Source organism: Portunus trituberculatus, chromosome 15 (assembly GCF_017591435.1).
Source record: "Portunus trituberculatus isolate SZX2019 chromosome 15, ASM1759143v1, whole genome shotgun sequence".
In the NCBI taxonomy this organism is placed as follows: domain Eukaryota; kingdom Metazoa; phylum Arthropoda; class Malacostraca; order Decapoda; family Portunidae; genus Portunus; species Portunus trituberculatus.
Window position 1 is genome coordinate 7,261,138 of NC_059269.1, and position 20,354 is coordinate 7,281,491.

Below are 20,354 nucleotides of genomic sequence, written 5' to 3' on the forward strand. Positions count from 1 at the left end.
TGTAAATTCGTCTCTCAAACCTGTCATTTGTAAAATTTTCTTTAAGAGTAATTCCCCAATGATACAGTAGGCTTTGTTTGATTGGAGTAATGTATCATCGGGAAATTGTTTAGCGTAACATTTTTACGAAACAATGAATACTACTTTGTAACTAAGTCTACCTAGTCACGTGCAATACGCGAAGCATGAAACCAGAGGTAAGTTTGAAATGTTGTCCATTTCAATGTAAATAGATGACAGAGCATTTTGACTCCCTCGGTGGCATGCTGGTAGTGGTGAAGCAAGCAGTGTATACATTTAGATTACATTCCAATGAGTTCAACTTGCTCTCTAATTTTTAGTCTTAGTCTAAACTATACATAGAAATTGTCTACGCAAGTTCCTGAGAAAGATGGAGAGGCCGGTCCATGACACGATAGCGTCACTTGCCCTGCCTTGTTATGAATGCCACCTGTCCCGCGACGACGCAGCTGGTGAAGGATATGCGCCTCCCTCATCTGCTCGGGTTGGTATGTGGACCACATACTGCTCAGGTTGACGACCACGGTTAAGACTGCGTGGGATCTGACGCACTGGTTTTGCCTTAGATTAATTTTCTATTTTCCGCTTGCCGTTTCCATGACCATCAGTTGCTTGTTTCAGAAAGGGGAAGAGCGGGTGTCGGACGTGGCCTGGCCGGGGTGACGTGCGTCCATTGGGGCATCGCCGCAGCCTTCATCACTTTGCATTGATCTCAAGTGTTGGGGCAGTGCTCCCCCAGCGTGTCCAGCCCGAACCACTACAGTAAAAACTTGCTCGTATGAGGACACACACCCGGCTCAGCGGACTGTTATTTAAGCTTCGATGTCTCATGGAGCTCCGCTTTGAGGCGGTGGCTGTGGCGGTGGCCGCAGGACACTACCGTCTGCTTAGCGCGTCACCTGCTCCACGCACGCCCTCCTGTGCTACGAGACGAGTATCATTGTCCAAACGCTCAGGCTTTGCGTATTACATTTCAGTAAAAGAATTGAGCTTCGTGTTGCCGCAGTTTGTCACGCAATATCTCGTTACTTCGGATTCATTTCGTGAAAGTTTGATATAATAAGTATATTTCTACGTCATCCTGTTTTTTTAAATAGATAAAAAAAATTGTATTTTTCAATGTTTTAGTATCACGTACAAATAAGCATTCTATGAAACTTTTAACGCTAGTCTTGTGTTTGGTGTAAGATTTCTTTTAAAACTATCCACTGGGGAGACTTTCATGACAGCCGCGCCGCGTGCCCTAAGGCCAGGTGGGCCGTGCAGGTGTTTCCGAGCCCCGGGTCTCCTGTAAACTCAGCACTCTGTGTGAGGAATTTTTAGGAGGGCATTTATATGAGTTGATTGGGATGAATATGCACCGCCTCGTATTTTAAAATCAACTTGCACGATAACACCACCGGTGTTTGCGTAACCCGCTTCATGAGCGACGCCTGAGAGCGCCGCGCAGGGAGGGTTGTGTGAGTAATCCTGGCGTATCAGCGGAAGAGGAAGAGCGTAGAGCAGCTTGAGAGCCGCATCCCGCTAGATCAGGCCCGGCAGTGCCTCTGAGTTGGTGCTGGCAAACACCACGTGGAGACACTGATCGATCGGTGCCAGACAAACCACATGAGCCGGGGAACCTCATAGTTCATGACCTATCAGTCTCCTTTTTTTTTTTTTTTTTTTTTTTCTTCTCTTTACTTTTAATTTTTCTTCTCTCATTCTCTTTGCATCCCTCAAACGCAGATCGCAGATTTTGTAGTCATCCTGTTTTTTTCTCATTTGAATTTCGCTACACCCTTCGTCCTCATGTCAAGCCTTTGTAGCTTTCTGGTTGCGGTCTGGCTGAGATCGCGTGACGGTTTTCCGAACACTCTTAAACAGGCGGAGCTGATATTTAGCTCGGACGATTTTATTCACTCACTCGTGCACAGAACAACTTAAGACTCCTTCCTGCGGCGCATAATACCATGTTGCAATTCTTAGGCTGTCAGTAGTGACATGTAGAGAACTGGGACGGTGTATACCATGGACAACTTTCCAAAATGTAGCTGTCCTTGGTCCTGTAGGGCAACGATGTAGGGAGGGTGTTGGCTATCCCTGGCGTGCTTGGTTACCATTATACGCTGGAGAAGAGGGGGGGGATGAGGGAGGGTGAGGAAAGGAAGTAAGGGAGCAAAGGACGCAGCAGGGGGGAAGAGGAAGAGGAAGGGACCATGTTGCATTATTATGACGGGCAGGAGTCGGGCCCGTAGCAAGTACTAGGGTGAGGGCGGGAGACACTTGCAGAGGTACTGGTCCTGCTGGGTACAGGCCACCTCGCTAACTACTACCAACCCGCCCCTCTCAAAACTTGCTTGTTTCACTTGCACTGAAGCATTTTCGGAGTCTTTTAGAACCCGCGTCTCTGTCAAACAGCAGTTATAAGGTGGCGGCAGTACGGGGACCAGTTTTTTTCGGGGCGACGCAGGGACGGGAGCGAGCGTGTATGTAAGCGAGGGTTGGCAGTTCTGGGTTCCTATGGTTGTATCTTGGACTACAGCCAAAAGGGATGCGCGAGGATCATATTTCCTCTCCATGATTATGTTCGCATCGCGCAGTAACTCCCACTGCAAGATTCTACTTCGGCTGTCTGGAACCCCCTCCTTACGTATAAGGTTAGGGAGGGGAGAATAATATATATATATATATATATATATATATATATATATATATATATATATATATATATATATATATATATATATATATATATATATATATATATATATATATATATATATATATATATATATATATATATATATATATATATATATATATATATATATATATATATATATATATATATATATATATATATATATATATATATATATATATATATATATATATATATATATATATATATATATATATATATATATATATATATATATATATATATATATATATATATATATATATATATATATATATATATATGTGTGTGTGTGTGTGTGTGTGTGTGTGTGTGTGTGTGTGTGTGTGTGTGTGTGTGTGTGTGTGTGTGTGTGTGTGTGTGTGTGTGTGTGTATGTATATATATATATATATATATATATATATATATATATATATATATATATATATATATATATATATATATATATATATATATATATATATATATATATATGTCGTATTTTACTATGCTTGTTTGTTCATAATTGGTATTTCTAAATAGCACCTCAGTGGAAAAAATAATCATGTTGCCAAGATAGTACGAGCGTCTGGAATTTAGATTACAGAGTAGCTCTTCGAGGCAGCTCTAATCCGTTCCTTTTGGCTCCGCCGCCAAGGCGAGCCTCGCGGTGCCGGCGGCTGGGGTCTGGCGGCTCCCTGACTCACTCTTCAGGGCTCCAGTGGTCCGCGTGGCGCAGAGTTTAAGGGTGCCTTGGTGGGCCTCTTATTCCCGGGCCTTTCTGATCTGGATAAGAAAGAATTGCCAATCCGCCTTTGTGGTCGCAATCTTGGCCTGGACTGTAGGCAGTATGTTCGTTTGATCTCGCTCGACGCTGTGACCTCGAGAGTACTGGTGTGCTTCGTCTCATCCCGTGATCGTGGGTGGTCTGTAGGATCCCACCTTATCCAGCAGTACCGGCTCTCTCTCTCTCTCTCTCTCTCTCTCTCTCTCTCTCTCTCTCTCTCTCTCTCTCTCTCTCTCTCTCTCTCTCTCTCTCTCTCTCTCTCTCTCTCTCTCTCTCTCTCTCTCTCTCTCTCTCTCTCTCTCTCTCGCGTTTCAGTTTTATCTGTGACTGTCGTTCCTTTCCAGGACAGTAACTGTCTCCCAGAGTGCCAGGATGATTGGTAATGCAGGCTCCTCCTTTACCTGATATACGTAGTTTTGGGATGTGTCTGTCACCGTCAGCTGACACCCGCCAAGAGTGCGCTCCAAGTATGTCTCCAGATGCCATTTGTGGGTCGTAATCTTCGGGGTATTTCCTTGCAGAATTTTCCTTTATTGTTTCTGACTGATATTTGTTGATTTGTTTCATTAGTACACTTTATATGAACCGCTCGGAACAAAACAACTCGGAGACGACAGTACAAGAGGAAGGCAATAGCATACAGACAAATAGACAGATAGTCTGAACAGCTGAAATTATTCAAAAAGACTGACAGACAGACAAGAACCATAGTTGTTTAAGGACACCACATACTACACAGTCTAGCAAGACTCAAGACCATCCTTTTCGGCTTCAGGTTCCCAGCCAATATGCCTGATGTGTGAAAGTTGTCAACCCGTTGTTTGTATGCAGTCACTCATTGTTAGCAGTTACTCTACACGTGTAGAACTTAGTTAATTTTACCTTAAATGTTAGGATGATGTTACGGACTGCATACGACTCGGAGTTTCTGGTGTATCAAAGAGATGATATCTTGTGTGAATTCTTAGATCAGTGTCTGTGTTTGTGTGTGTGTGTGTGTGTGTGTGTGTGTGTGTGTGTGTGTGTGTGTGTGTGTGTGTGTGTGTGTGTGTGTGTGTGTGTGTGTGTGTGTAGTTCCCGACAAATTTCATAGTAATGTTAACGAAAGTGTGAATTAAGAGAAAAAAATATGTTTTGCAAAACTCGCTTGTCAGAATTGCCAGTCAGCAATATACATGACAGACGAAGATGAGACAACTAGCTAGGTCTATGACCGTCAGTGGCGTCCTCCACCATCTAGTGTGGAAGGACAGCTGCTGATACGGTTTGAAGAATACAGTTTGTCTTGCTTGCATCATATCATTAGATGGAGATGGAACGATTTTCAGACTACATAAAAAAAAGTGACATATCAAAGCCAGTTCACACACAAGCAGTAGCAGGAAAGCTCAGAAATAAGCAGAAAAAGAAAAGAAGAAAACAATGATCGTCTTGCGAGGGTTTCACTAAAACGGCTTTCTTGAAAAAAAAAACCAGGGAGTTAACTTAAAAGCTCTGAAGTACATTTTGAATCTATAAAAGGGGACGGAGAGTACGATTCTATGTTCTACTGGTAAAAGTGTGGAATACGAGCTCGGACCTGAAAACACCTTGGTACTTTATTGGTGCCTTGGATGGGCGTATAAATGAGATGACTCACCCAGATGGTCTTGAGGAAAGAACCAACATAGAGAAAAACCTGTTAAGGGTGAAGCCAACAGCCCTTCAGCTTCAAAGTCAGAGGAGAAACCTTTCATAAGTTACGATACCGAAGCCAAATCGGCTAATTAGGCAAGTTTCATGTCCAAGTTAGAGCCACACACACACACACACACACACACACACACACACACACACACACACACACACACACACACACACACACACACACACACTGAAAATCGAAGTGCACACTAAGTGGTTTTCTGAAAGAGAGAGAGAGAGAGAGAGAGAGAGACGCAGCCCCTATCACGTGTATAATAGGAATGCCGTCATGGATATCTTACAGTATGGTGCCGCTCTTCCATGACGCACAGAGGCGACGCGCACACTGGGGGAGGAGAGTATTTCCTTCACCGTCTAACATTGGGGAAAATTTCCTTGGACACGTCGGATATAGTTCCGTAATGTCTTTGGACACAGTCTTGTCGATAGGGAATGAAAACACGACCAGACTTTGCGTGTTTAATATTGTGTTAAGAATGTTCAAATTTCTCGAGTTTTGTTTAAAAATCTTAAATTTCTTATCACTCAAGTTGATTCGAACAAGTTATCTTTGTTCGGGTCAGATAGTAAATTTTGCCTGATGTTTCTCCGCTTTCGTGTTTTCTGCCATCACATTTTAAGCTGAAGTAATTGACCACCAACCTGGAGCCTTACATTAACTCTCACTTATTCATTCATTTACTCATTCATTCTCATCGAAGCAAACGAACGGCAGTGTAACATTTCGCCACATCGTGCAATCATCGACATGTTTTCCTCGCAAGTGTAGAAGCAAACTCTTCAGAGTATAATTACACCAGTGGTGGGTGTGCGGAGCGAAGCATCTCATATCGAGTTCCATCATATTTTCATTTTGTCATGAAAGTTGCCCTTGTCAAAATTCGGTCTCCTTTTCTTTACAACAATTTATCAAGGCCCATTTATATCCCGCGGGGCTTCCTCTTATTTCTGTTGTAATGATACCACACTTCGCAGAACTTTCCCATTTGCGTCCCTCCCTCCTCGACACTTTAGATAACAAATCTAAGGTGCTGCTTCATGCACGTTCATTTGCATGATTCTCCTGTAATTGAGACGCGGGATTGTGTGTATCTTGTTTTTCCTTTCCGTCCACTTATTAAAATGTAGCAACTTCCTCACCCTTACCTTCATCATATCATCATGAGCTCTTTCTCGTGCTCAGGCCATTAACTGCAATGGCCCCTACAAGATTTCCTCGACAATAATTCACCCGGTGATAAATAATTTTAGGTTTGCTTGGGGGACTTCGTCATGGGAGAATATCCTGAGGTAAAATTTTTAGGTAGGGATGTTCGGAGATGGAATTTACATGGGAGCGTTCAGGTGGTGACGGGGGTTGTGGTGGTGGTGGTGGTGGTGGTCTCCTTAGAATCCAAGGTTTGCGAGGTTGATGACTTGACACTTGTTACCATGGCGGGTAGTGGTGATGGACGGGAGAGAAGATGGTGCTGGTGATGGTAGTGCTGGAGGTGATGAGGGATATGAAGTGAGCTATTGATGGTGATGAAGGATAAGGAGGGTTGGATGGATGATGGTGAAAGATGCTGCTGCTGGTGGTGGTAGTGGTTGTAATGGTGGTGGTGGTGAAGGACGGAATGCAAAGATGAAAGAAAGATGTGACGAAGGATTGAAAAGGCGTGGTGGTAGTAGAGAACAAGAACATAAGTACTGTTAGTGATGACAAGCAAGGACGAAAACCAAGGAAGGAGAGGTGGTGGTGCTAGTAGTGGTGAGTGACGGAGGAGAAAGTGGCAGTGCTGGTAGAGAGATAAAGGGAGGTGGTGCTAGTTGGAGTGATGAGTGACGAAGGAGAAAATGATAGTGTTAGTAGAGGTGAAGGACAAAGGGGAAGGTAGAAGGAGAGGTGGTCAAGGAAAATGATGAAGGGCAAAATGAAAGGTGGACCAGTGGGAGAAGGAGGAGGAGGAGGAGGAGAACGGCTCTGGTAGTGATGGAGGGTTGAGAAGACGGTATAGTTGTAGTGGTAGGGGTACTTCAGATGTGACTGGTTAGGGGGAAAGGTAGAGGTGGTGAATTCCAGTTACCATGTCCACCGGTCCGTAAGGAAGACTAACTCAGTCGTTCATTCACCGGAGACTCGGGACTAAAGCATCATTTATGGTCTACTTTTCCGCCACATTGCGCAGCCAGAGAGGAGGAAATCGGATGCAGCAAAGGCGGGAGTGGATCGAGGAGCCACCGTGGGTTTGAGGTTCGTCGACCAGGTGTGTGTGTATGTGTGTGTGTGTGTGTGTGTGTGTGTGTGTGTGTGTGTGTGTGTGTGTGTGTGTGTGTGTGTGTGCGTGCGTGTGTGCGTGCGTGCGTGTGTGTGTGTGTGTGTGTGTGTGTGTGTGTGTGTGTGTGTGTGTGTGTGTGTGTGTGTCGCAAGTTACTAGTAAAACCTCATTTCGTCCTTTCCCCACACACACACACACACACACACACACACACACACACACACACACACACACACACACACACACACACACACACACACACACACACATCCATCCCTGCCCCCTCGCTCTGTTCTTTATGGTCGTGCGAACAGACAAAAATCTGCGTTTTCTCAGGAAGTTCTTTGTGCCATTCTTGATTCCCAGCAAATATTGAAAGATGAGAATGAAGTATAGATATAAAAAAGGGTGGGGGCTTGGAATGGAGAGGTAAAGCGCTGGGGCTATATATAGTAGACATTATACTGCGAATTATGTCCAGCAGTTTAGGACAAATTGATATTGAATGAAAACTGAGCGAGGAGAGGAGTTGTTTACTGTGGCGTCAATGTGTGTCCCTTTGCAATTACCTTCAGGTGATGGCAGCTGCAAGTGGTCCATTGGATGTGGTGGTAAATCCAACACACACACACACACACACACACACACACACACACACACACACACACACACACACACACACACACACACACACACGTTTTTATTGGTTTCTTACGAGTCATATGAGGAACAACAACAGCTACACTAAGACGTGAAGAAGGAGGAACAGGAGAAAGAAGCGGCGGGCGTGAAGGCGAGAATGTGAGGTGATGTTCCGTCTCACACATGGGAAGTGTGACAGGACGGAGGGAGAGGAGAAGGGAAGAAGGGTAAGGAAGGGAGGATTAAGGTATGGGAAAAAGCGAGGCATTTGGGTATGCGGTAATAGGGACAGTGCATACGGAGGGCCAGGCGTGAACCACCTTGCCAGTTAACCAGTCACCTGCCACGGGGAAAGCCCACTGCCCCTACGAGTGGTTCAGCACAATTAAAGAGCCGTTCCTTTATTTCTCGCGGTGCAGTGGCTGTACCGGCTGTACCCGAAGCCGCGGCGAGGCGGCTGCAACCTCGAGTCCCGTATGCCAGCCAGCAGTTGAGCCCGCTGGGAGAGAACGTGCTCACTAACCTTCCTTTCAGTCTCTCTCTCTCTCTCTCTCTCTCTCTCTCTCTCTCTCTCTCTCTCTCTCTCTCTCTCTCATTATTAAATAAGTGTTCATTATTTTGTATTAACCTTGTAACCGGACTTGGTGCCGACAGACGCCGCCGGGATGAGATGCTGCTTCTCCTGCTGCTGCTGCTGCTATTGTTGCACGGAAATGAAAATAACGTGCCCGCGCGCGCGTGTGTGTGTGTGTGTGTGTGTGTGTGTGTGTGTGTGTGTGTGTGTGCGCGCGCGCGTGCATGCGCGCGCGCGCTCTCTCTCCTCGTGGGTCGTGGGTCTGAGCGTGTGTAGGCAGACGGCGCTGTTATTGATTCCCCATCCGCGTGTGTGTGTGTGTGTGTGTGTGTGTGTGTGTGTGTGTGTGTTTTGCGGATCAGTTTTATTTATTTATTTTTGCAGGGAGATAATGGGTATCTATTGCCAGAGTTTCCATACATTGCCATATAATATTGGTCGGATCCTGTCGTCTTCTTGGAGGATCGTGATTGTTATTGCAGGATTGGATTAGTGTGAGATTTCAAGTCCGCTCACAGCACACAAGTTTTATATCGTGTACTAACATTTTTTACACCACAGAACACTGATATTAACGGAGAAAAAGAAATTTACGGTGGAAAATAGGGACGGACACCAGATTAATTTCTCACGATGGCTTCAAAAATAACTGAAGATTCTGATCAGAAAACTGTGACTTGTAATTCCATCGCACGATTGTCCTGGACTTAACGTGTAGCTTGGTGATGTGAACGCATAATAGATTGGTGGAGGCTAGAGACTGAGCACAGTACATGCTCCACCTGTCTACTTTGCTGCAACATTTATCAAACACACACGCCTGGTAGCTCAGTGGTTAGAGCGCTGGCTTCACAAGCCAGAGGACCGGGGTTCGATTCCCCGGCCGGGTGGAGATATTTGGGTGTGTCTCCTTTCACGTGTAGCCCCTGTTCACCTAGCAGTGAGTAGGTACGGGATGTAAATCGAGGAGTTGTGACCTTGTTGTCCCGGTGTGTGGTGTGTGCCTGGTCTCAGGCCTATCCGAAGATCGGAAATAATGAGCTCTGTGCTCGTTCCGTAGGGTGACGTCTGGCTGTCTCGTCAGAGACTGCAGCAGATCAAACAGTGAACACACACACACCCCGGGGCTTCACCTTCACCACCTCGCCGCCGCCGCCGCCAACACTCCACCACCTTTGCCACGACCTTCACTGTGGAAATATGCTGCCGATACCCAGGGTCTTGTTGTGGTGAGCTAGTGAAGTTATTTTAATACGCCCCATCATTGTTAGGGGCGAAGGAAAATTGTAAGTCGGTAACTTTCATTATTAAGAGGCCGCGCATAAGAAGGGTCTCGTTTGGGCAGTTCTTCGTCTGGGAAAGAAATTTTATATTCGTTGCGTTTTGAATAATGAAATTGGCTGTTTATTGCGAGTTGGTACAGCGACGCTGATGGAGTAAATAAGAGAGTACTGTTGTAGCAACCCGGCAGTGCGTGATGCGAGAGACTATGAATTAAGAAAGGAAAATGGAATATGGTAGTTGAAATTGCAATGTGGAAGTGGGGAACGCTGTAGAGAGAGACTGAGAGAACTGCAATATGAAGGACCAGTGAAACATTCGTGGAAGGAGAAAGAAGAACCTGCTGTGAGAGGAATATGGGAGAGGTAAGATAGGATAGGTAGGCGGCGGTCGGGAACTGCAGTGTGGCAGAACAATAGAACGAAAGAAGGGCAGTTTGTATGGTACTAGGAGTGTGGAAAGTGGGGAGTTGCAGATATGGAAGGACATTCGGAACGTGGGAAGAAAGGGGACGAGATGGGGGAGATGGGAGTAAGTTGAATTGCAGTTCGGAAGGGGAGATGCAGCATATGGTACGGAAGATGAAAAGGGAGTGAAACGTGCAAAAGGAAAAGAATGTGATGAGGAGGATGAGTCGCAGTCTTGATGGAACGAGAGAGAGAGAGAGAGAGAGAGAGAGAGAGAGAGAGAGAGAGAGAGAGGTGGATGACTGGCAGGATGAGAAGGTTGCAGAGAGGAGTGAGAATGGCATGTGAGAGATGGAGGTGCTGTGTTGTGTGGGTGGAACAGTTGGAAAAGCTATAAGAGAGAAAGAACGGAAGGAACAGGAGAGGGAAGTAGCAGTAGCAGTAGCAGTAGAGGTGGGAGGCAAGGCAGCGGGCCACTTTTGATGGCGTTGTCGTCTTTAAACTCTTCCACGTTACTGCACCTCCCTCTACTCTCTCTCTCTCTCTCTCTCTCTCTCTCTCTCTCTCTCTCTCTCTCTCTCTCTCTCCCCAGTGGTGCACAGTTCATTAATTTTCACTTTCCGCAGTTTCCCGACGAACACTCCAGTACTTTTCGTCTGTAAACTACAACTAGTACTACTATAATGTGTAAATTCCTGTCAAATCTGACGATGCCTTTGTGTGTGTGTGTGTGTGTGTGTGTGTGTGTGTGTGTGTACATGTACGCGCACGCCTCGTTGTAACACCCAACGACCCCCCTGTTCTCTCCTCTATGCTGTTGACGCACTCTCGACCGCACCCTCCTCTTCTTCCCCCTTTCCCTACCGCACTTCTCCCTCCCTACCTCCTCTTCCTCTCTTTCCTTACCGCACTATCCCTCCTAGTCCCCTATTCCCATCTGTGTTCCTTCCCTACATCCTCTCATACTCTGCCAACCGCACCCTTTCTTCATATTCCTCGTCTTCGTCTTTCTTTTTTTTTTTTTCTACTTCGTCTTCTTATACTTGTTTCCAGCCGTCTCCTCCTCTTCTTCCTCCTCCTCCTCCTCCTCCTCCTCCTCCTCCTCCTCCTCCTCCTCCTTCTCCTCCTCCTCCTCCTCCTCCTCCTCCTCCTCCTCCTCCTCCTCCTCCTCCTCCTCCTCCTCCTACTGCACCTGCATCTCCTCTCATCCATCTCCCTCCTCCTCTTCTTCCAACGACACTGTAGCACAAGAGGGACTCAGGTGTACTTCTGTAGAGAGACCCTGCGTGGCCTTAGGAAACACACTCTCTCTCTCTCTCTCTCTCTCTCTCTCTCTCTCTCTCTCTCTCTCTCTCTCTCTCTCTCTCTCTCTACCATGACGCTTCCCTTCGTCTCACGCTAACCCTCTGCGCCCCTTCTTCCCCATACATATTGTTGGGGACACGTGGGTGCGTGGTGGCCGGCGTGGGGAGGGGCAGCACGGCGTTACATGGGACATGCGTGCTGCTGCTGCTCCTCGCCTCCATCACCCGGCGAAGCTCCTGTACAGGTTCCCGCATGGCCGCGTGTGCCATCGCGCTGCTAGAATGCTAGTATGTACTACTTCTAGATAGCACCACCTCATGAGAGAGAGAGACAGAGAGAGAGAGAGAGAATGGCGAGGGGCAGAAGGGAAAGCCAAAGAGTAGAGGCAGCAGCAACAACAGCAACACAGGAAGCAATGATCCCTGGGGTAGGGCGAGGCCGTCCCCTTCCCGTGTATGGAATTTATTAGTATTTGAGGGAGGACGAGGCAGTGAGGGTCGGAGCGACGCGGCCCTCCCAGCCGGCCTGCGGGGACAGCAGGCGACGGACACCGAGGAGGCCGCTTGGGGTAGCCAGAGGGAAGGAGTTTCGTGTGGAAGCTGTTGCGAGGAAGGAAGGAGCAGTGGGGAGCGTCTCAGCATTATCTTTTCTTGAGGGAAGGATGGGACAGGAGTCTCTGGTGTCCCGCTGCTGCCGCGGGATGCAGACAACTGTGTGCATAGAGCGATGGAGGGGAGAGGCAATAACAATAACGATGAAGGGGGAAGTGAGAGAGAGAGAGAGAGAGAGAGAGAGAGAGAGATGAAAAAAGGACGTAGGGAAAGATAGGGTGAGGGAAGGTTAGAAGATTAGGGAGGATGGAGAGCCATGTTAAGATTGGCGTGTGTTACATTGCCCTTGCCACCACTCTCATCACCACCATCACCACCACCATCTCCTCCTCCTCTACTTCGCTGTCAACACCACCACCACCGGACATCAGTACATTACCATCACCTCCCCTCCGCCATCTTTAACGTCTTTTTGGGTGCCTTCCTTCACTTTCCTCCTCCTCTTCCTTTTCCTCCTCCTCCTCCTCCTCCTCCTCCTCCTCCTCCTCCTCCTCCTCCTTCTCCTTCCGTTCCGCCGTTTCTTCCCTTTGGTGTTGTTCCACTGTCCCTTACCCTCTTCTTTCCTGTCCCTCGTACTCACCGTTTCTTTCCTTTTCCACGCTCTCTCTCTCTCTCTCTCTCTCTCTCTCTCTCTCTCTCTCTCTCTCTCTCTCTCTCTCTCTCTCTCTCTCTCTCTCTCTCGCAGTACTCAACCATTCCTTTTCTCCGTTTTCTTCCAAGTTCTGCGTCTATACCCATCTTTCCTTACGCATTATCCCTCGTGGTTTCTCTTCTTCCGTATTCCCTTCTTCAAAAGTGTTTGCCTCAAAGCGAACTCTTCTTTCCTTCCTTCCGTCTTCGTTGATCCATTTTATCGTTCTCTATTTCTTTCTTTTTGTCCTTTGCCCCCACGTGGTGATCGGCAGGTGGTGTGTGTGTGTGTGTGTGTGTGTGGTGAGGGGGAGGGTGGCTGGCGAGCGTTTCGCGAGAAACTGCACAGGCTTGTAGCGGTACGGCTGATACCGCCCTCAAGACCTTTCAAGGCAGCACAACATGGGAAGCTTGGCAACGCGTATACGCACACACACACACACACACACACACACACACACACACACACACACACACACACACACACACAGAGAGAGAGAGAGAGAGAGAGAGACGCTGTGGGAGGAGTGTAAAGAGGGATGTACCATCGTGTGGGAGAGGGGAGAGAGGGTGACATGAGCGGCATTAAAGTGTGTGCATAGTGGGTTGATGGGCCAAGCCTCTTTAAAGGGGGCTTTGGCTGGTGGTGGCGGTGGTGGTGGCAGCGAGGCAACGGCGGCGGCGTGGTGGTGTTGGTGGTGATGGTGGTGGTGTACGTACGTATTACAGGGTAGACTCACGTGGATCTCTCTCTCTCTCTCTCTCTCTCTCTCTCTCTCTCTCTCTCTCTCTCTCTCTGGAAGTCTTGTCAGGTTTTTTTTTTTTTCTTCTTTTTTTCTTGTCTCTGTATCTTCACTAGTTCTTTCTTTTGTGTATTGTTTTCTCCCTTGATTCTGTCCGAGGTCGTGTGTGCAACGTCACTAACTTACGCTTCTTCCACCCACGCCTTCCACCCCCATCGTCCACACCACACCACCACCAACTCCTCTCTTTCTCTCTTCCAACGCTCTCTTCCGTCTGCCCCTAGTCCCCTACCCCCACGTCTCTCTCTCTCTCTCTCTCTCTCTCTCTCTCTCTCTCTCTCTCTCTCTCTCTCTCTCTCTCTCTCTCTTATCTGGTATTGAAGCTCGCACACTCTTTGCCCAATGGCCGAACGGAAAACCATATATTATTGAAGCTTTTTCTGAAGACCCTATAAACTAGAGCAGAGAGCCTTTGTTTGAAGATTCTCTCTCTCTCTCTCTCTCTCTCTCTCTCTCTCTCTCTCTCTCTCTCTCTCTCTCTCTCTCTCTCTCTCTCTCTCTCTCTCTCTCTCTCTCTCTCTCTCTCTCTCTCTCTCTCTCTCTCTCTCTCTCTCTCTCTCTCTCTCTCTCTCTCCGCGACCTGCGCTGCACATAACTGCCGTATAAAACAGTACCTTTGTTGTCCTCTATCTGCCATATGGTTGAATTAGTCAGTGGAGACCGCCTCTAGCTAGCTACCTGCCTGCCAGCCAGCCTACCTACCTACCTACCTACCCACCCACCCACCCTTTGCTCATCTTACCTTAGACGGCAAACGAAGGAGGAGAAAGGGGGAATAGGAGGGGGAGGAGTTGTAGGGCATTGTGGTGGGTGATGAATGTGATACTAGATAGAGGTAAAGAGGAGAGAGAGGGAGAGAGAAAAAAAAAATCGCAGTGGCAGCAACTTAGCTACTTTTCCTTCTTTATACGTGTGGTTGCAAAGTTATTTTAATCGTACTGCATAGTCCGTGGGAAGCGTGCAAGGGAGAGAAAGGTCATAGTAGTATAGAAAGGGAGGAAGAGGAAAGAGGGCTAGAGGACAAAAGATGGTGAAGAGGTGAAGAGGGCTCAAGGTTGTCGATGGTCGAGGTCGAGACACACACACACACACACACACACACACACACACACACACACACACACACACACACACACATCTTGCGTCATCTCACCCTATCCATAAAGGTGAGTTGAGTCTTGCACGGAGGTAAGGTGAGGGAGTGAGGGGGGTGAGTAGCGGGGGGACTAGGCGAGGGGCGGTGTGATAACAACATAACGCTGCGTGATAAGAAAAGCGGACGTAAACCTCTGATTGTGATTACAGTTCGTGTGCAGTACAGCGGTGAGCGTGATGGTACGAATGGCGACGCTGATGAGATGAAAAAATAATACAAATAAAGTGGAGGTTATTTATTATTCACTCTTCTCTAACGAAAGTTCAGCGCCAGTAGTATTCTCTCTCTCTCTCTCTCTCTCTCTCTCTCTCTCTCTCTCTCTCTCTCTCTCTCTCTCTCTCTCTCTCTCTCTCTTGAATGCCACTGATTAGACTCCCTACTACTACAGTGCAGCACCTCCTCCTCCTCCTCCTCCTCCTCCGTCTCCCGCCTCTTGTCTCTAGTTCCCCCCTCACTCCCTAGACCGCTCTCTTTCGTCCTCCCTACCACCATCCCTCCTGTCCCTTTCCATACCTACCTAAGATCTCTCACCCCATAACGACTAGTCACGTCACTCCTTAACCTCTCTCTCTCTCTCTCTCTCTCTCTCTCTCTCTCTCTCTCTCTCTCTACACACGGTATTTCTAACCCTGTTCCCTTTTGTTAGCAACCGCGTTAACCAGCACCTCCTGCCGCCAGCAAACTGGAACGAAGGCGAGTATGCTGACGAGGTGACTGCAGATAATGCGTGAAACCTGACAGGAACGGCAAAATGTGCATTGTGTCTCTTCGTTGCTTGTATCAGCCACCCTGTAAGGCCTGTTATTCATTGTCTGAATTATATGTAAAGTTGACAGTGGTTTTGTTGTGGTAGTGCTGGTAAAGGTAGAAACCGTTGAGACTTGCTGGTGGTGGTGGTGCTTGGGGTGCTGGTAAAGGTGAACGAATAGAAGCAAGTACTGATAGATGGATGGATGCGGTGGTAGGGTGGCTTGAGGTGATGGGAAAGGTTGGAAAATATTCGACAGAGTTGTCAGTCATCTTCTTCGTGTGGTGTTGTGTGTCTTGTTCTGAAAGCGATAAAAAATACTCCGAGGCAGGTCCAAGTTATAGCATGCATGACTGGAGAGAGAGAGAGAGAGAGAGAGAGAGAGAGAGAGAGAAGAAAAAAATATTCATTTCCATGGTAATGTATTTGTTGAAAACCGAAAAGAACAAAACTTCGCTTGTTTCCATACGTCATTACCGCATCATGTATTAGCGAGAAAAAGGTTCCTTGAAGTACAACTTATACTTCATGTACGGCAAACTGATAGTGCCTCTGAGACTATTTCAACGACTATGTGTTGCGTCTAGGACGGTGAAATGAAGGTGAATTCATGGGTAAGCCTGTCACAATAAGGGAGTTAGGATAGATAGTTTGTTTTATGAGTTCGAGGTGCTCCATCTTCATATAATGTGGTCACTAATTCTCACGGGTATTCATCTTCAAGTCGTGTTTTAATTGCAGACTTTCTCCAAAAGATATAATCGAATGTAGCTTTAGCGTAGGTGAACTCGGATCCAGAAGCGTAGAGTTGAACTAACTACTTTCGATGAACATGTAAAAAATGTCAGCTACAAGAACATTATAACTAATGAAATATGATGGAGCTGGATAGCCTTGCCACTGGTCATTTGGTGAGCTCTTGCCACGATATACTAACTGCTTCCAAATAACTAAATCCAGCGTCTAACCTTGTTCTTCAGTAGAAGTAGATGGATAATTTGCAATCACCAGCTAGCAGTATAATCAAGTGAACGAAAGATGTACTTCAGCTGTTATGTGCAGTAACACTCGACACACTTTTCAGTTGTTATGTGCAGCAACACTCGTCGCACTCACAGAACTTGGTAACATGCAACTTTTAACATCTTCACTTGGTGGACAAGTATCATTTGAAGGAATGAAGGCCCACGCCCTACACGAGAACTGAACACGTTTATTACGAGAGATAGAACATCCCACAATTTAACTATTTTGCTATACGCTAAAGTATTTCATATTTTATTCCTATATATCATGATTAAAATATGACTCTAATGTTCATTGCACGTCTGATATTAGGCACTTCCTTTGACTCATTTCATTAATTCGTTCCAAGCCTTCCAGATATTCTTTTTCTGTTATTTAGGTGATTAAGATTGCAGCGAAGTATGTTCCATAAATCGTCAGTCGAATAACATCTTCTCATTTCCACTGTTCAGCATTTTCCCTCAATCTAAAGTCCTCTTCAGCTGAAAATATTCTTATAAAACTTTACTCACAGATTTCAGTGAAGTCTGAGGAACTTGAGATTGAGACAAAACGCAAACTAGTGGCCTTGTGTCGAATTATAATCAGGATAAGTATTTTGAACACTTCTGCGCCACAATTTCACTTCTTTAAAAAGGTTCTACGTAGTTGAAGCTACACAGTTTTCAAGGAGGTTTTTGCGACTTGAGTGACCAATTGACAAGGGGAAACATCCTTGAAAATCTTGCTAATCATTTGTGACCTTTGAAAATAATTGTTGTGAGATAAAAAAAAAAACTTTTCTGAATAAGGACCAAGGTCTGTACACGCGGGAATGGCGGAGTCGCAACAGCATGGTAAACGTGGCTCGGAACCGTCTGCCATCATCCTCTCCGCGGGTTGAGGGTGAGGGTTCGCGGACGGGATGTAGTGGTGTGTTGTTATAATAATATAATGATTCTTCTCTCCGTGATGGAATTTACCTGAGGGCACATTTATAGGCCTCGACCGCTATGTATGCTGCCCATCTGCCTTATGGTTGACATCCGCCATTGAATCCTATAAATGGTATTCTTTAATTTGCATTATGAAGAGATACTTTGGATTACCTACAGCATTAAATTCAGGTTAAGTGTGTGTGTGTGTGTGTGTGTGTGTGTGTGTGTGTGTGTGTGTGTGTTACGGATGTTGCTTACGCTTATATTGGTCCAGGACTGTCTAGGCGTTGATTACTTCGCCGCATAAGAACACATTCCTGGGCACTATTAAACCGACAGGTGGTCAGCCCAGAAAGGGATCGGGAGCGTAAGGGCGAGGAAGGCATGGGGCGATCACGAGAGCAAGGGGTTGTAAGGCGGTGAAGAAGGTTGTGGGCGTGCAACAGTTTGGTTGTACAAGTTGAGTAGGAATGAGAGGAGTAGTTCGGCAAGACGTAGTCACGGTAGTGAATCTCCACTACAGTATTACAGCAAGATGGTCAGTGAATGGCCAAGTGTCATGTTGTCCGGGAGTAATTAATTTAGTGATTCTTAGAAACCGAAATATCACATTATTTAAGATCAGCACACACACACACACACACACACACACACACACACACACACACACACACACACACACACACACACACACACACACACACACACACACAATCGAGAGGCCCGGGTTCGAGTCCCGGAAAGCGGCGAGGCAAATGGGCAAGCCTCTTAATGTGTGGCCCCTGTTCACCTAGCAGTAAATAGGTACGGGATGTAACTCGAGGGATTGTGGCCTCGCTTCCTGGTGTGTGATGTGGCCTCAGTCCTACCCGAAGATCGGTCTATGAGCTCTAAGCTCGCTCTGTAATGGGGAAGACTGGCTGGGTGACCAGCAGGCAACCGAGGAGGAGGTGAATTACACACACACACACACACACACACACACACACACACACACACACACACACACACACACACTATATACTGATCTGTGCCTGACTTTAACACAATTATTTCTTCCAACAGAGGGCAGGAGAACAGTGCTATTGGAGTGGCCAGTGGTGGCAGTGTAGTGACAAGTGTTGGAGGTGGTGGCACAGCCAAGATGTCTGTGGGGCCTCGTAACCCTCCGACCTCTGTGTCCGGCTGTGGTGACACACCATCCAGGAAGCCAGTGCGCTTGTGTCAGGTTTGTGTCACCAATGCTTCTCAAATTACTATAGGAAAAAAAGAGATGGTCAAGTTTAATGTGGTCTAAACAAATTTTAGCAATTGCCTTTGAAAAACAAATATATATATATATATTCATAATATATGTATGTATATATATATATATATATATATATATATATATATATATATATATATATATATATATATATATATATATATAATATATGTATGTATGTATGTATATATATATATATATATATATATATATATATATATATATATATATATATATATATATATATATATATATATATATATATATATATATATATATATATATATATATATATATATATATATATATATATATATATATATATATATATATATATATATATATATATATATATATATATATATATATATATATATATATATATATATATATATATATATATATATATATATATATATATATATATATATATATATATATATATATATATATATATATATATATATATATATATATATATATATATATATATATATATATATATATATATATATATATATATATATATATATATATATATATATATATATATATATATATATATATATATATATATATATATATATATATATATATATATATATATATATATATATATATATATATATATATATATATATATATATATATATATATATATATATATATATATATATATATATATATATATATATATATATATATATATATATATATATATATATATATATATATATATATATATATATATATATATATATATATATATATATATATATATATATATATATATATATATATATATATATATATATATATATATATATATATATATATATATATATATATATATATATATATATATATATATATATATATTGTATAGTGGATAGATATTAGATTTGTAACTAATACCGATTTTAAAGCAGCCTTGACAGTGAATACATTTTCTTCAGTTAAGAGCTAAGTCTCATGTTCCTTACTTGGCAGGTGTGTGGAGACATTGCCAAGTCTCTGCACTTTGGAGGATTGTCATGTGATTCCTGTAAGGCATTCTTCCGACGTTCAGTACAGAATGATGCATATAAGCACTTTCGTTGTGGTGGAGACCAGAAATGTGCTATATCAATTGCATCCAGAAAGTTCTGCAAGTATTGCAGGTTAGTATAATTCTCTCCCTATCCTTTATCAATATAACCTAAAAGGAGGAGGAAGATGGTCTGAATTTCATGTATCAGTTTCAAGCTACACACTTTCAATGATTTTTTATCACTCAAGCTTTTTCAATACTGGTACAGCAATCTTTACAAAGCAGATTGCCTACTCTCTCTCTCTCTCTCTCTCTCTCTCTCTCTCTCTCTCTCTCTCTCTCTCTCTCTCTCTCTCTCTCTCTCAATTAGTCAGTGCTCACATTTTCTTAATAATAGCTTCCACAGCTGTATCACTAATGAAATTTTGAATGACACAAGGCTATGAAAATTATGTTGCACACTATGACAAGCTTTTAGCATATATTCATGACTTCATCAGTTTTTAGAAGATCAAGTCTAGCC

The 20,354-nt window shown here is 44.5% G+C and overlaps 1 protein-coding gene across 4 annotated transcripts in view; it reads left to right on the forward strand.

Annotated features, from left to right (window-relative positions):
• LOC123504105 overlaps window positions 1–20,354 on the forward strand; it is a 77,160-nt gene that overhangs the window by 48,349 nt on the left and 8,457 nt on the right. For all 4 annotated transcript variants that reach the window (XM_045254418.1, XM_045254417.1, XM_045254421.1 and 1 more), the window contains 2 exons: window positions 18,600–18,762; window positions 19,792–19,961. In XM_045254418.1, the coding sequence (XP_045110353.1) occupies window positions 18,600–18,762; window positions 19,792–19,961 (333 nt within the window). The remainder of the gene's footprint in view (window positions 1–18,599; window positions 18,763–19,791; window positions 19,962–20,354) is intronic.